Raw genomic sequence first — 15518 nt, 5'->3', positions numbered from 1 at the left:
TTTCAGTGTGTGTGCAAGGCACTCGTTCCCATCATCAGTGCCTCAAGATGGAATTAGGAGACTTAAAAAGATAAAGCACTTTTTTCATTTAATAACCATCCACCATATTTATTCTCATAGTTTCCCCCACATTTGCTATTTCACTGTGAAATAAAGAGGATAAAGGGATTCATAGGAGTATCATTCCTTAACAATAGTGCCCCTAGTCAACTTAAAATAGAGATGTTCTCTGGAGTCTCAATCTCCTAACAGTTCTTGGCCGGCTCCTCAGAGCTAGCTCCCCCCATAGGAGACTGCTCTAGGTGGCATTTCTGGTTCATTGTGAGCAGAAGCGAGATGATTTCCAAACCTTTGAAAGTGGGAATTGATTTAGTTTAGAATGACTGTAGGGAAAGAAGGCATTGATGTTGGAAGTAGGGGCTTTGGAGTCAAACAGACCTGGGTTTGAATTCTGCCTCCTCCACCTTGGTTATGGGATCTTGAGTAGATGCCTGTAGCCTTATACACCTTAGTTTTCTCATCCTATATAATAAAAGGGTAATATGCAAACTGACCCTAACAGCAGAACAACTGGGAATGACTGGTCACTATGACACACACTGACCACCAGGGGGCAGACGCTAAATGCAGGAGCTGCCCTCTGGTGGTCAGTGCGCTCCCACAGGGGGAGCTCTGCTCAGCCACAAGCCAGGCTGACGGCTGCCAGTACAGCGGTGGTGGTGGAAGCCTCTCCCACCTCCTCAGCAGCACTAAGGATGTCCGACTGCAGCTTAGGCCTGCTCCCCGCTGGCAAGTGGACATCCCCCGAGGGCTCCCAGGATTCCAGAGGGATGTCTGACTGCCAGCAGGTGGACATCCCCCAGGGAGTGGGCCTAAGCCAGCAGGTGGACATCCCCCAAGGGGTCCCAGACTGCGAGAGGGCACAAGCTGGGCTGAGGGACACCCCCCACCCCGAGTGCACAAATTTTTGTGCACCAGGCCTCTAGTCTATAATATGAGGGTAATGATAGAACCCTACCTCTTATAGTAATTGTGAGAGTTAAATGAGGTAATTTAGACAAACATTTTGCAGAATTTATTTAACAGCTATAAATATCAGTTCTTGTTATAATAACATATTATTAGGGCTCCTATAGCATCCATCTTTGGTCTCATATAACCTTGTAATAGGCTTGAGTAATAGAAATGGGTCTGATTTTAAAAAGTAGGCCCTTTCTAGCATACTGCTCTGCATTTCTAAAGCACTTTACAGTTTGTGAAGCACATTCACATTGATCATCTCATTGAATCTTCCTATTTTGAGATATTGTTATTCCTATAGCCCCATCAGCTCTAGTTCTTCAGAGGAAGGAGGAGGAATGAAGGAAATAAGAAGGAATAGCAAGGACAATGAACTAGGCGGGGTGTGAAAAGGAGGTTGAGAAGAGTGATAAGGGGGTGACAAATCCACTCCAGAAAGCTTGCCCTTGTTTTAATTTTAACCCTTTAACTGCCTGACAAGGCCAAATAATTGCTGTTTAGAGATGTAATTATTTCAGGCTGAAAAACATGCACGGGTGTGAGTGTGTGCATGTGTATGTACACATAAGAGAGCGAGCGAGAGCATGCATTATGTAAGAGAACTGCTTTTTTATTATTTGCTTTATAACATAGAGATAAGATTCAGTAAAAAAAAAAATCAGTGGATCTAATATTAGATGCTGGGTTATAAGAGATTTGGAATTTCTCTTCAAATGTTTTTAAACTGATTTTATGTATTTCCTTACCTTAGTTCTGATCTTTTTTTTTTTTTTCTGCCTTAGAATGATAAAATTATAGTGTTAAAGCTGGAAACACTTGGTTGGTCAGGTACCTCCATTTTCCATGCTCCTCCAGGAAATAGACCCTTAGAGGAAAGGCAAGAGGGGTGGATGGAGGAAACTAGCATTTATTGAGTTTCTGTCTTGTATCTTGGCAGTCATTTAGGTTATTTATGCATTCATTTTGTAGTTCAACAGATTTTTGGGGAGAGAGTCTTTTATGCACCAGGCACAGTGCTAGCCATGGTGTATAGAGCAGTAAACAAAGCAGACATTATTATAGATGCCCTCATGCAACTCAGAGGCTAGTGGAGAAGGCATATGCTAAGGATGCACATGAACAAATACATAATGTAAAATTATGAAGTGCTGTGAAGAAAATGAACAGGATATATGTGAGAATAACTGGTCAGGGCTTCTTTCTTTTTTTATAATATGGGTTTTTTTTTAATTGATTTTTAGAGAGGGAGGGAGAAGGAGAGAGAGAGAGATAGAAACATAGATTGGCTGCCTCTTGCATGTCCCCCCTACTGGGGATTGAGCCTGAAACCCGGGCATGTGCCCTGACCGGGAGTAGAACCAGTGACCTCTTGGTTCAGGGGTCAACGCTCAACCACTGAGCCACACCGGCAGGGTGGTTTCTTTCTATAGAATTATCAGTAAAGTTTTCTCTGAGGAGGTGTCATATCATCTGAGCCTTCAACCAATTGAGGCACACTGGCCATGGCTGGAGGGAACGATTAGTGCTGGAGTTCCAAAGGGGAGTGAGAGGTTTGGGAGGGAGGAGGAGTAGGTATTCGGGAGGGATTGGCAGTGAGGTATGATGGTTAGGGCAAAAATGGTAGACCAGGGACCCTCGAACTTCATAGCAGATGACTGAAGTAAACAGATGTACTACATAATGGAATTAGCCTCCCATAGTCTCTGAGAAGGCAAGCCCTTTGATCCAGTGCTACAGGCCTAAAAGCTTCTTCAGAAAGTGTGGCAGCTTCCCATGTAGCTTTTACCAAGGTCTCAAGGAGTGAGACCGCGATTTTCAGGGAGGGCAGCTGATGCCAAGGTCTAAGGGTTACTTTTCCAAGGTCACACTGAATAAGTAGCAAAGCAAGTCTCCTGCCACTAAACATCAGATCTGCTCACCATTCTGATTTGTTGGTTTTAATTGTAGCACTCATTTATCTTACTGCTGGCAAAATTGGATCAATTAGACTGTTAGAAAATGAATATTAAAGAAAAAAAACCTTAAAACTAGACAGTATTTCCACTTGGGGGACCTTTCCAGGCTCATAAGCAGGTCTATGCAAAAAGGATCAGAGATGGCTGTGCTGCACACAAGCCCTGGAGAGCAGTATTGTGGCCCAGTAGTGTCTGCATGACCGTGAGTGTATGCCTTACCCTCGTGCATGTGTTCTGTCCACAGGGTCATGTAGGCACAACAGCCACCAAGAAGATCGATGTCTACCTCCCCTTACACTCAAGCCAGGACAGACTGCTGCCAATGACTGTGGTGACAATGGCCAGCGCCAGGGTGCAGGACCTGATCGGGCTCATCTGTTGGCAGTACACAAGCGAAGGACGGGAGCCGAAGCTCAAGTAATCCTTCCTCTTTTTTGGCTGCTCTAGTTTCTGGCTGTCTCCTGGCCACCCATCCTGCATCCGGGCCCAGTGTTTCCAGGCATTGGCCTGGGAAGCAGACGTCCACACTAATGTAGGTCAGGTCGCTCACCAGATCTTGGACCTGTGTATCTCAGGCTCATCTCAGAATCTACTTGTAAATACACTGATAAGTTTGTGAATCCAGACTTGAGGAAAATGCATGTTGCAATTTCAAACCCTTTTATGAGGCTTGCTGATAAATGTGGCGTGGGAGTTAGTGGGAGGGAACTAATGTTTATTAAGTACCTACCATGAGTTGGGACCACGCTGGGCGTTTCGTACCCGATTTCTCACTGAATTCTCCTCGCTCCCTGTGAGGTGAGCATTATGACCCTCATTCTGCAAAGGAGAGTTGTTACTTGCTTCAGGTTACACCGGTGGGAGATGGCAGAGTCAGGGTTTCATTCCTGGTCTGTTCAGTGCCAAGGTTTTGCGTTTTTTCCTTTGGTCTGAATTAGTTCTCTTTGTTGCCAGTCGTTGGCTCAGTTTTTCTCTCAGTCCCTAGACTCTATTCCTCATCAAGTAATTATTTTTAAAATGTAGAACTTGAATGTAGAGTCTCTGTGCTTGTACATCATAGCTTGAACTTGAAAGTGCTTTGCTGCATTGGTTCTCCCCTACTTAAATTTCTTATCTAGAGAGAATGGGCCAGTGGCAGTGCATCAAACAGTAGAATTTAAGGCAAAAACATGTCAATAGGGATATTTTGGTAGATTACATAATGAAAAGGAGCAGCCCATCAAGATATAATAATTCTGACTGTGTATGTATCTAGCAACATAGTCTAACCTATTTTAAGGGAGTTTTAAGGAGGCATTAACTGTTCCACAGTCAAACTGGGAAATTTCAATATATTCCTATTAGAAAGCAGTAAATGAAGCAAACCAGATATTAATGAGGAAAAGGAAGATCAGCAAATATAATTAGCAATTCTGAACCCCCAAAATAGAGACTATCTCTTGTAATAGTTTGTAAGCCTCTGCAATTGAGTACATCTTATTAAAATTTATATTCCTGAAGTATATCAAGCGTGTTGACATTTTTTAAATAGTTGCTCTATAATTGGAATTACAGAATTATATTGTTTTGAAGTTAAAGAAACTATGGTCTTTTGAAATGTCTTACAATTCTTACAGGACAAATTTTTTACAATTCTTACATGGATTTCTCCATTGTGTTTTGTATAACACAATCTGTAAAGTAAATCCCTGGGATCTCTTCTTATCAGTGAGGCAAGTGTTTTCTTTCTAGCTTATTTGAGCTTAGGTGTGGGAATAGGTCCTTATTTGATCTTTCCAGTGGGTTGGCCCTTTGGAGGAGCTCTTCATTCACAGGGGGCCAAATTGTTAGATGCATGGGAAAGAACCCTTTCCTCTCTTTTCATTTTGGTCGTCAAGAAAACCATTTATTTAAGAACAGTGTTCTCTTGTTTCTGCCTTGTAAACTGTTTATGGTAGTAGGCTTTGGCCGCAGGGAAGGAATGGAGAATTTAGCTGGAATTCTTGGCTTCCTTTGTTAGCTCTTGAGCAAAATTGGAATGTGGTATTTATTATCCTACTTATTTTGATGCAGTGATTTTTAGGGGAAACTATCTATTTGGAAGAATTTTTAAATTTAGACTTTGTTATATAGATTCATGTTTATTGAATTTTGATCAGAAAATATGGCATATAAAATTTCTGCTTAGAGGTTTATTTATATTTTGCAGCTTACTATACAATACATTTTTATAAATATTTTATGGATTCTGGAAACAATTCTGTATAGGTTACAGAATTCAATATATATTTGTTAAATCAACATCTTTAATTACTATCATGTTCTTGCATCTTTTAACTATTTCATCTATGGATGATTAAGAGAAATGGATTAAAATTTCCATTTTGTTGTATGCTTCTGTCAATTTCTCCTGAGATTTCAGCAGTTTCCATTTTGTATATGTCAGTGCACAAAAAGATTCATGCATTTCATATCTTTACTGTGAGTTTTCCTTTTTTTCAATATAAAACGGCCCTGTTTTATTTTTGTATTGTGGCCTGCTCCCCCCTTTTTTTTCCTTTATTGCAGTGCGATTAGCTTTCTCCCCTTGTTCTTCTTTGCACTAGTCTAGTCTAATATATCTTTATTCAGCTTTTTAGTTTTAGATATGATGAATAATTTTGTGAGGGTTTTCTCTTTTGACCCAATTTAAGTCTATGTCTTTTCATAGGGAAGTTTATCTTACTAACATTTATTGTAGCCAGTGATATGTTGGCTTCATGTGAATCAGCTGGCTCTGTTTTTTATGTAATTTTGAAGGCTGGTTACCTGTAAGATTTTAAAACATTTTTAATAGACTTTATTTTTTAGAGTAGTTTTAGGTTTACAGAAAAATTGCACAGAAAGTATAGAGTTCCCACATATCTACTTCCTGTCTCTCATCTTTCCTTTTTATTAACATTTTATATTAGTGTGATACATTTGTTACAATCAATGAACCAGTATTGATACATTATTATTAACTAAAGTCATTCATTTACATTAGAGTGCACTCGTAAGATTGTATCATGTAGAATGGTTTCACTGACCTAATAATGCTCTGTGCTCCATCTCTTTATCCAGCCCCCCTCAACTCTGGCAACCACTCATTTTTAAAAAATATATATATTTTATTGATTTTTTACAGAGAGGAAGGGAGAAGGAGAGGGATACAGAGTTAGAAACATCAATGAGAGAGAAACATCGATTCAGCTGCCTCTTGCACGCCCCCTACTGGGGATGTGTCCACAACCCAGGTACGTGCCCTTGACCGGAATCGAACCTGGGACCCTTCAGTCCACAGGCCGACGCTCTATCCGCCTAGCCAAACCGGCTAGGGTAACCACTCATTTTTTTACTGCTCCTATCATTTTGCATTTTCTAGAATGTCAGCTAGTTAGAATCATACTATTTGTAGCCTTTTCAGACTGGTTTCTTTCACTAAGTAATATGCATTTCAAGGTTCCTTTGTGTCTTTTCATGGCTTCATAGCTCATTTCTTTATATTGCTGAATAACATTCCATTGTATGCATGTACCACTGTTTGTTTTCCCATTCACCTATTGAAGTTCAGCTTGATTACTTCCAGTTTGTGGGAATACTATATAATAAAAGCCTAATATGGAAATCAACTGAATGGTGGAACGACGGGTTGCTATGATGCGCACTGACCACCAGGGGGCAGATGCTCGACGCAGGAGCTGCCCCCAGCCCGCAGGCCCCAGGCCAGCCAATGTGGGTGCCAGCGGGGGCTCCCTGATCACCCTGCCAGTCACCCCACAGATCGGCCCTGTTCACCCGCCAGGCCTAGGGGCCCTACCCGTACACAAATTTCGTGCACCAGACCTCTAGTTATTAGAGCTGCTGTAAACTTTCATGTGCAGGTTTTTGTGTGGACATAAGTTTCCCATTCATTTTGCCAATACCTAGGAGTGCAATTGCTGGATTGTATGGTAAGCCTATGTTTAGCTTTCTTAAGAAATTGCGAACTGTTTTCCAAAATAGTTATACCATTTGGCATTTCATCAACAATGCATGGGAGTTCTTGCTCCACATCCTCACCAGCAGTTGGTTTTGTAAATGGTTTGGATTTGAGCTATTCTAATAGGTGTGCAGTGGTATCTCATTGTTGTTTTAATGTGCAACTCCCTAATGAGATGATGTTGAGCATCTTTTCACATGCTTGACATCTTGTGTTTATTTGCTATTTACAGCACATCTCCATTCAGGCTAGCCACATTTCATGTGCTCAGTAGCCAGATGTTGGGAAATGCAGCTCTAGAAAATATAAAGACATGGTTTCACCGTGCAATGGAGTTCACTACAGATCCACTTCATTCTGATGTAACCTCAGCTATCTAGAGCCCTTGGGAAACTTGGTGGGTTTTGTAGATAGTTGAGGGTTTATCTCCTTTAGTATCAAACTTTCTTTTTTTTCTTTTTTTTAATATATTTTATTGATTTTTTACAGAGAGGAATGGAGAGAGATAGAGAGTTAGAAACATCGATGAGAGAGAAACATCCATCAGCTGTCTCCTGCACATCTCCCACTGGGGATATGCCCGCAACCCAGGTACATGCCCTTGACCTGAATCAAACCTGGGACCTTTCAGTCCGCAGGCCGACGCTCTATCCACTGAGCCAAACCGGTTTTGGCAAGTATCAAACTTTCTTTCTTTTTTTTTTTTTTTAAAAATATATTTTATTGATTTTTTACAGAGAGGAAGGGAGAGAGATAGAGAGTTAGAAACATCGATGAGAGAGAAACATCGATCAGCTGCCTCCTGCACATACCCCACAGGGGAAGTGCCTGCAACCCAGGTACATGCCCTTGACCGGAATCGAACCTGGGACCTTTTAGTCCGCAGGCCGACGCTCTATCCGCTGAGCCAAACCGGCTTTGGCAAGTATCAAACTTTCTTAATTTTAATAGTTTTTCATAGAAGTTCTCTAAAACAGCGGTCGCCAACCTTTTGGACCTCACAGACCACCAGTGGTCCGCGGACTACTCGTTGGCGACCACTGCTCTAAGAATGTATTAACATTTTCCTCTGCCTTCTTAATCAGCATATAACATAGTGGTTGAGTGGGGGATCCAAAGCCATAGTCTGGATTTGAATTCTGGCGTGAATACCTATCAGGCTGGTTTTGGATGAATCACTTCAGCCCCATGTGCTCCAGGTTTCATATGTAAAATAAGAATAGAAACTTCCTAATAGGGGGTAGTTATAAAAATAAAATTAAGAAAATACATGGCAAGTGCTCAGTAAATGTTCATTTCTGTTGCTGATAAATACTGTAACTATAACCAGCTACTACTACAAACCAAACTAGTAGTAGTTCAGCAACAGTAGCATAATTTAGCCTTCCCCGATGATGCAAGTAATTGTGCTTTGCCATGAAAGTATATAGGAATATTTGATCTTACATGCTTTCTGACAACTTTGCAATTAGAATTTCCTTCCTTCCTTCCTTCCATTATTGTCTACCTGCCCATCTCTATCTACTCTTCTCCCATTTGTAGGTTTTTGCTTCTAATTTATATTCCTTAGGGTCATCATTGGGAATCATTTACCTAAATAATACAGCCTAACCTCCATTCTGAGCCCCCAGCTATACTCCCATGTATCACATTCTTTAAATGGCATCTTCTCGACGCTGATACCATGCCTGCTTTTGCTGTTTCCTTAGTCAGGAATGCCTCTCTCATTCTTTTTGATATCCTGCTTAATCTCGAAGGCTTAACTCCTCAGTCATTCCTTCATTCAGGAAATATTTATGGAGTCCTAGGGTCTAGGTATTGAGGATAAAATGTACAAGAGAAATCTAATTATTCCCCCTAAAAATTCATAGTTTCGTGGGGAAGAAGAAATTATCAAATGTATTAGCACTTTGTAACTGACCCATTTCACTTATCATTGTATACAATAAATATTTGTTGAGTGTTTGCTTTACGGTATACCAGGCACTTTGCTGAGTATACAGTGGTTCATGGAACCACATGTGGGCTCTCTGTCATGAGTTCCACAGTCTAGTGAAGGAAATGGGCAGAAAATTTAAAAAGTTAAGCCAAATAAGGTTTGCTTAAAAACTGAGCTAAGCGCTCTAAAGGAAAGGAATGCTGTTTATGAGAGTCCAGCCTGGGAGTTGCGTTAGGGAGAAATTCCCCAAGAAGGTGATACCAGAGGCATTTGGAGGGGAAGGTCATGGCAGATGGAACCACATGGCAGGGATGCTGTGGCCGGAGGGAGCAGGTTGTGGTCAGGGAACTAAAGAAGGCCAGTGCGGCCAGAGCACAAAGCAGGGAAGAGAAAGTGGATGCTGGGGTCCTGCCCCAGCAGGTCCAGGGGTCCCCAAAGGTGTGGATGGAGTCGGCGAAGAAGGAATGACACAGAGACAGCGTTCAGTTGATCAGCAGCCTAGCCAGGATCTCTAGCCAAGTTCTGGTCAGGATCTCCAGCGAAGTTCTGGTTAGGATCTCCAGCCAGGTTCTGTGTCCATGTTCTCTTGCTAGGTTCTCCAGGTTCTCCAGCCAGGTTCTGTAGCCATGTTCCCTCGCTAGGTTCTCCAGCCAGGTTCTGTCCAGGTTCTCCAGCCAGGTTCAGTCACCAGGTTCTAGTCAGGTTCTCTTGCCAATTTCTGTAGTCAGGTTCAGTCCAGGATCTTTTGCCATGTTCTCTCGCTAGGTTCTGTCTCTAGGTTCTGAGGCCAGTTTCTGTCCAGGATCTTTTGCCATGTTCTCTCCAGCGAAGTTCTTCTGTCTCTAGAGAACGTTCTGTGTAGGTTCTGTGCCAATTTCTGTCTCTCTCCGTTCTGTCCTCTTACATCTGTATTTATACCAGTTGATTCCAATCCTATCAATCTCTATTTCAAAGGTTAGGGCGTTTCTTATCTCCATTCCAGGGAGTAAAGATTATGTAGTTTAAGCATGATTGTTCGTAGTTAAAGTGATTAATTACCCACCTGGCACTTAGTTAAGAGGTTTTATTCCCTCCCTAACTTCAGGGGGAAATCCCTACCTGGGGAAACAACCTTTCTCGGAGAGGTGACCTTGGTTAAAACACAGCGCCAAGAAGGTGAGCAAACATATTAAGAACAGCATATGCCAGGTCCCTTGAAACAGCAAGCATGGACCAGCTCCCGGCAAGTGGAGTGGAGAGAGACCGAGAAGTAGGCAGGGGCCACAGTGGAGATTGAGAGACAGGGACAGATTCTGGAAATTTAAGAGAGAAACATTCACATGACTTAGGAATGAGTTAGATACGGGAGGTGTGGGAAAGGAGAGGTATCAAAGATTTCTGATTTGCACAACTTTGTATGTTGTGCCCTTCACTGATATAGGGAGCATTGGAAGAGTGGGTTTTGTTTGTTGTTGTTGTTTTGGTGTGTGAGGAGGAGGAGGAGGGGCAGCCTGAGTTTGGACTTCTGCCTATTAATTTGATCAATGTTTCTCTCACACATTGATGTTTCTCTCCCTTTCTCTCTAAAATCAATTAAAAAAACATATCCTTGGGTGAGAATGAAAAAATAATAACAATACCCATTATGGGTTTTTTTATGGGTACAGTGTGATTCAGGCTACACATTCATATATACATTCATTCAACAAATATTTGTTAAGTACTTTCTAAATGCCGGCCGCTTACTCTTCAGTGAGGATGCAGAGACAATAGGATCCTGCTCTTTAGGAGAACATAGATGCATAAATAATAAAAGGAGCAATATTATACGCAGAAATATCAACCAAGTTCTGGAAGACCACAGAGGAGAATCACTTTTCCAAATGATTCTCCTAGAGAAATCAATGAAAGCTTTTTATAGATGAGAAAATGGAACTCAGAGAGATTTGGTCACACAGCTGGTTAATGGTTGAGTTAGCATTGAAACCAGACCTGACTGCAAAACCTCTCTTCGTTCCACTGAACTATGCCATAAGGAGGCGCCCCTGTTTTCACTGTTTTATAAGTCCCAGAGTCTATACTTGGGGCATTCCTGAGTCAGACCACAGCTGCCTCTCTCTGTTCCCCTCCCCACTTCACAATGCCACCAGTTTCTGATTTGATCAAAGAGTAATGGAACGGAAGCAAGGAGACCGGAGTTCTCTAGACCTGGCTTTGGCCCACGACCATGTTATTCCTCTTTTCTAGGCATCTCTTTCCCAGCTGTAACAGCAAGGAGGTTGAAATAAATATCTCTAAGCTTCTAATTTTTTATAATGCACGTGGTTTCCTCCTCCTTTTCAAAGTACGTCACATTTCCGTAGCAACACACCATGGCTTTGGCAGAGAGAGAGGTGGGGGTCAGGAGTGAGTGTTCCTGACTACTTGGGTGTGAGTCTCAGCTCTGTCCCTTACGTGCTGTTTCATCTCGAGCAAACCGCTTACCTCCCTGAGCCTCAGATTTCCCATTTGTAAAAACACACACATAACCATGTGACGACGTAGCTGCTATGAAGATTCAGTGAGCTTGTGTGTCTAAACCACTGTGCACAATTCCTGGCCCTGAGCACACAATAAATGTAGCTAATGATATTAATGGTTATTGTACTAGTACTAATTTGGAGTCTTGAAGCAGTTTTAGAAGTCAGAATACCACAGTAGCTTTTTCATTCATCATTCTTGTATAAAGGCACAAAAGAACCACTATGACCATACACAGAATATGGAATTTCAGTCTTTTTTTTTTTTCCTTAGGCATTCAATTAAGAGGCTTTAGGGTTTGGAGCACTGTTTGCTGCTAAACTTTTCTGATAAACCAGAAAAGACTTCCTGTAATTTTGTGTCATACACAGTGAGCCAGTCATTCTCCTCCTTGCTGGGTTCCCAGTGTCAGGTCATGCAGCAGCACTGGGCAGGCACTAGGCAAATGTTTTTTTGAAACAATAAGTGATTTCACACCTTGTATTTAGAACTGGGAAGAATAACAGCACTTGGCAGTGAGTCTTTTGGCTCTCAGATCTAAGCCTGTGACATTTGTTGAGTTTGTTTTGAGGGGATTTGTGGGCCTCCCATGACAATCAAAGCAGAATTCTTCTGATACCAATGCTTGGCTTTCTGCTTTGATCAATAGGCTTATTATTTGCCCTTGAAACCTCTGTGATGCTGGGGAATCACAGGCATTCCTCAGGATAATTTACACGGCAATAAATAATCTGTGCTGTCCATTGCTTGCTTCATCAGTGTCTGCCCTGGTCATAAAATCCCGGAGGCTCATTGCCCCAAGGCTGGAGCACAGTGGACATGTTAACTCCGGCTACAGATGTGTGCACATGGGACTCAGTTTCATTGTTGTTTTCTGGCTAATATCCATCCACACAGTTTATCTTTAAGGATTGACATTACTGTCAAAGTTATTTTCCATCTGACTTTTTATAGTTATCATACCTTTTTTTTTTTTTTAACCTCTGTTCTATGCTCAGCACTATATATTATCTCATCTAATCCTCACAACCACCCCTGAGTTAGGCGATTATACCCTTTTTATAGAAGTCGAAACTGAAACTCAAGGAGGTGAAGCTTATTCTCTGAAACCACAGAGCCCATGAGTGATGGAGCTAGGGTTGAACTCAAGTCTTCCTGGACACAAAGCTCATAGGTCCTCCACCAGGACATTTTCTTCATCTGAATGGCTTTCTTCTGCTTCTGCACATGTTTTGTGTTTGTTAGCCTCTTGCGAAGATCTGTAAGTTTCCCATACCATTCAGAGATGAATTTTAAATTAAGAGCATTGCAAATACAGGAAATTTATAGTGACAAACATAGCCAGATTACTTTCTTGTTATCCATCCATTTAGCAGATTTACAGTTCCCATTCATTTTAATCTGTCCTTATTACCTGTTTTATATAACAAATATCTCTTAATCCTGACAGACTGAGTATAGATCACCTGAAGTAGGCTCTCTCTCAGTAAGCAGAATTGCGGCAAAAGATTTGTGAATTAATTGGGAAAATTGCAAATCAGGTAGTCAGTGAAATAATTCATTGTCACATCCAATCAATAAACTTTGTAAATCAACTCATTTAATTCAAAAAATGATCTATATAGATCAAGCAACCAATTAAACAATTAGCATACACTTTGCAATTAATTAATTTAAGCATCAATCATATAATTAAAACTCCAAATTTAAGCTGCAGAATTTAGAAACCCACTGCCTTTCGAACTATTAGGTTCATACTTCTGAATACTAGCAGATTTGCAGTTTCACAATTCAACTTTGGAGCAGAGTATCTAAAGTGTTTTAAGTTGATCTTAGTTTTAAATTGTCTTTATGTTGATAGAGTTTCCCACCCTTTTTCAGCAAATTGACTTTTTAATTCCCCAAAGAAGGAGAAAGAGATGCGTGTTGATTACAAACCGGGAGAGGCTAGAAACTGGGATTACTGACGGGACATTCTAGGGAAGTGAGCAAAGTCCATAAGCAGTTGGTCAGGATAAATCAGGTCATTTGCTTTACTCTGTTAAGTATCCTTGGTGTTTGGAATCAGGTCCTGCCAAGTGAGGCTGATTTTCTTCAGAGAAGGGAGAACTGTATTGATTGTCTTTGTTACTTCTTGAGCTAGAGCAGATATTTTCTTAATCCTGACCATAAATCAAAGTCCACCGATTTCCCCCAAATCATTTTCTCTCTTTTATAGTTTTGTGTATCTCTTTTATGAGACTTATTTTATTTACAATTGAATTATAGCTAATACAGTGATTACTCCCCCCCCCCCGCCCCCCGCTATATTGTAAGCTTCCTTGAGGACTGTTGCTAACTCTCATCTTTGATCTAAGGGGTTCTGTGTCTTATTTACAGCAAGTGCTCAGTAAGTATTTGTTGGAAGAACAGAGAGTGTAAAGTCTCTTGTTTCACACTGGTTTCCCCCCCACCTTTGCACTGCCATGTATTTTCTCCTTATCAAATGAGGTGGGGTTTGGGGGATCTGAATATAACTGCAGGCTTCGGGGTAAAGGACAGCAGTTTCCCCAGTTTGCTTGCTGTACATCAGGGCCTCTGGTCTCCGAGTCCCTTTTTCAGCTTGGTTTTCACTCACCTTTTCGGTTTTCCTTTTAGTGAGAATGTCAGTGCCTACTGCCTGCATATTGCTGAGGATGATGGGGAGGTTGACACAGATTTCCCCCCACTGGATTCCAATGAGCCCATTCATAAGTTTGGCTTCAGTACCTTGGCCCTGGTTGAAAAGTATTCATCTCCTGGTCTGACATCCAAAGAGTCACTCTTTGTTCGAATGTGAGTATTGACTCTGTTTGCTTATCTCAGTATCTCCTCTCTGCCTTTGGTGTAATTCTGGATTTGATTTTGTTCATTAAATGAATATTTGGTATCTGGAGAGGCCACAGGTAATTATTACTTCCAGCGAGCTGCTGGGGACAACATTCACATTGTATTTCCTGCCTCTGCACCTACATTAAATACAGACTGCTTTGTAGTAGCAAATTGTATTAAGTCGATCTCTGAATGTCCCACCCATAAACTAGGCCTCCGGACAGATTGAGGCCCTTTGGAGCCTATGAGGCAAAAATTCTCTTCAAATTGAATGAAAATGTGCATCACAGCCACTTCTCTCTTGTGACTTAACATACTCCCTTTTCTTGCCAACTTTGTTCAGATCCATCTTGATGTATCCTCTTGGTTGCCTTCCTTTAGGCTGAGCAGAGGTTCTTACCCTGCCTGCCTGTGCCTTTGGCAGTCTGGAAAAGCCCTTCTCAGAAAAGTGTTTGTAAATGCAGAAAATAACATTCACATGACTACACAAGGATTTCTTGTATTTAAAGTTATCAAACTGTTAAATTTGTGATAGAATAATAATATGTATGCTGTTGTTGATACATTGAGTAACAAGATCTGGTAACTCCTGAAATTTGGTTTCAAAGGGAGTGATTGTGATATTGGAGACGTCTGCACCAACTGGAATGTGCTATCATTATATCTATGATTTCTGTTCATGACAACTCACCAGCACTGCTAAAAACATTGTGATTTGTTGACTATAATTCAAGAAAATGCTAAATAGCTAGTGAAAATAAGAATGTAATTTTTATTCATTCAAGTCTACAGAGCACCTGAGTTTTACCCATAGGTCCCCATTGTTAGGGGAAAACCAGCAGTATTTTCTCAGCGCAGCTTAAGCTTTTTAGCCAAGGTGGCGACAGTCCTTCTCCTGGCCATCTCCTGGGAACAATAGTGATCCCTTTGGCACCCCCTGCTGTTAGTAACCAGCAAATTCACTCTTCAAAAGAGTGCTTTAGAGGACTTTTCTACCTGTCTCTTTAAAACATATTGCCTTTGTTTCAGGATTTTACTAAAAATAGGGTTATGCTAGCTATGATATATGAGTATTTTGTGTCTTTCTATCTTTGAGCAAAAAATGGATACCTGGGTTCCTGTGGGTGAGCTGGGGTGACGCTTCAAGCTTTTATAGTTGCCATTTCATTTCTACGATGAAGTCATGTTGAGTGTATATAACAGCAAATATGTTCCTTCTTTTTACTTTTCAGAGGCACTAAAACAACAACCTTAAAGAATATTTAAAGTAATTTAA

General features: G+C 41.2%; 1 protein-coding gene across 7 annotated transcripts in view; it reads left to right on the top strand.

The window, feature by feature from the left end:
• The window catches only part of MAPKAP1 (MAPK associated protein 1), a 190736-nt gene that overhangs the window by 68856 nt on the left and 106362 nt on the right, over positions 1 to 15518 (top strand). For 5 of the 7 annotated variants that reach the window (XM_081103602.1, XM_081103603.1, XM_081103605.1 and 2 more), the window contains exons 6-7: positions 3220 to 3392; positions 14030 to 14206. In XM_081103602.1, the coding sequence (XP_080959728.1) occupies positions 3220 to 3392; positions 14030 to 14206 (350 nt within the window). The remainder of the gene's footprint in view (positions 1 to 3219; positions 3393 to 14029; positions 14207 to 15518) is intronic. The other 2 variants (XM_081103608.1, XM_081103606.1) reach the window with 1 other exon arrangement.

The sequence above is a fragment of the Myotis nattereri genome, assembly GCF_964212035.1.
Source record: "Myotis nattereri genome assembly, chromosome: 12".
NCBI classification, from domain to species: Eukaryota; Metazoa; Chordata; class Mammalia; order Chiroptera; family Vespertilionidae; genus Myotis; species Myotis nattereri.
This window is presented reverse-complemented; position numbering and strand designations above follow the sequence as displayed.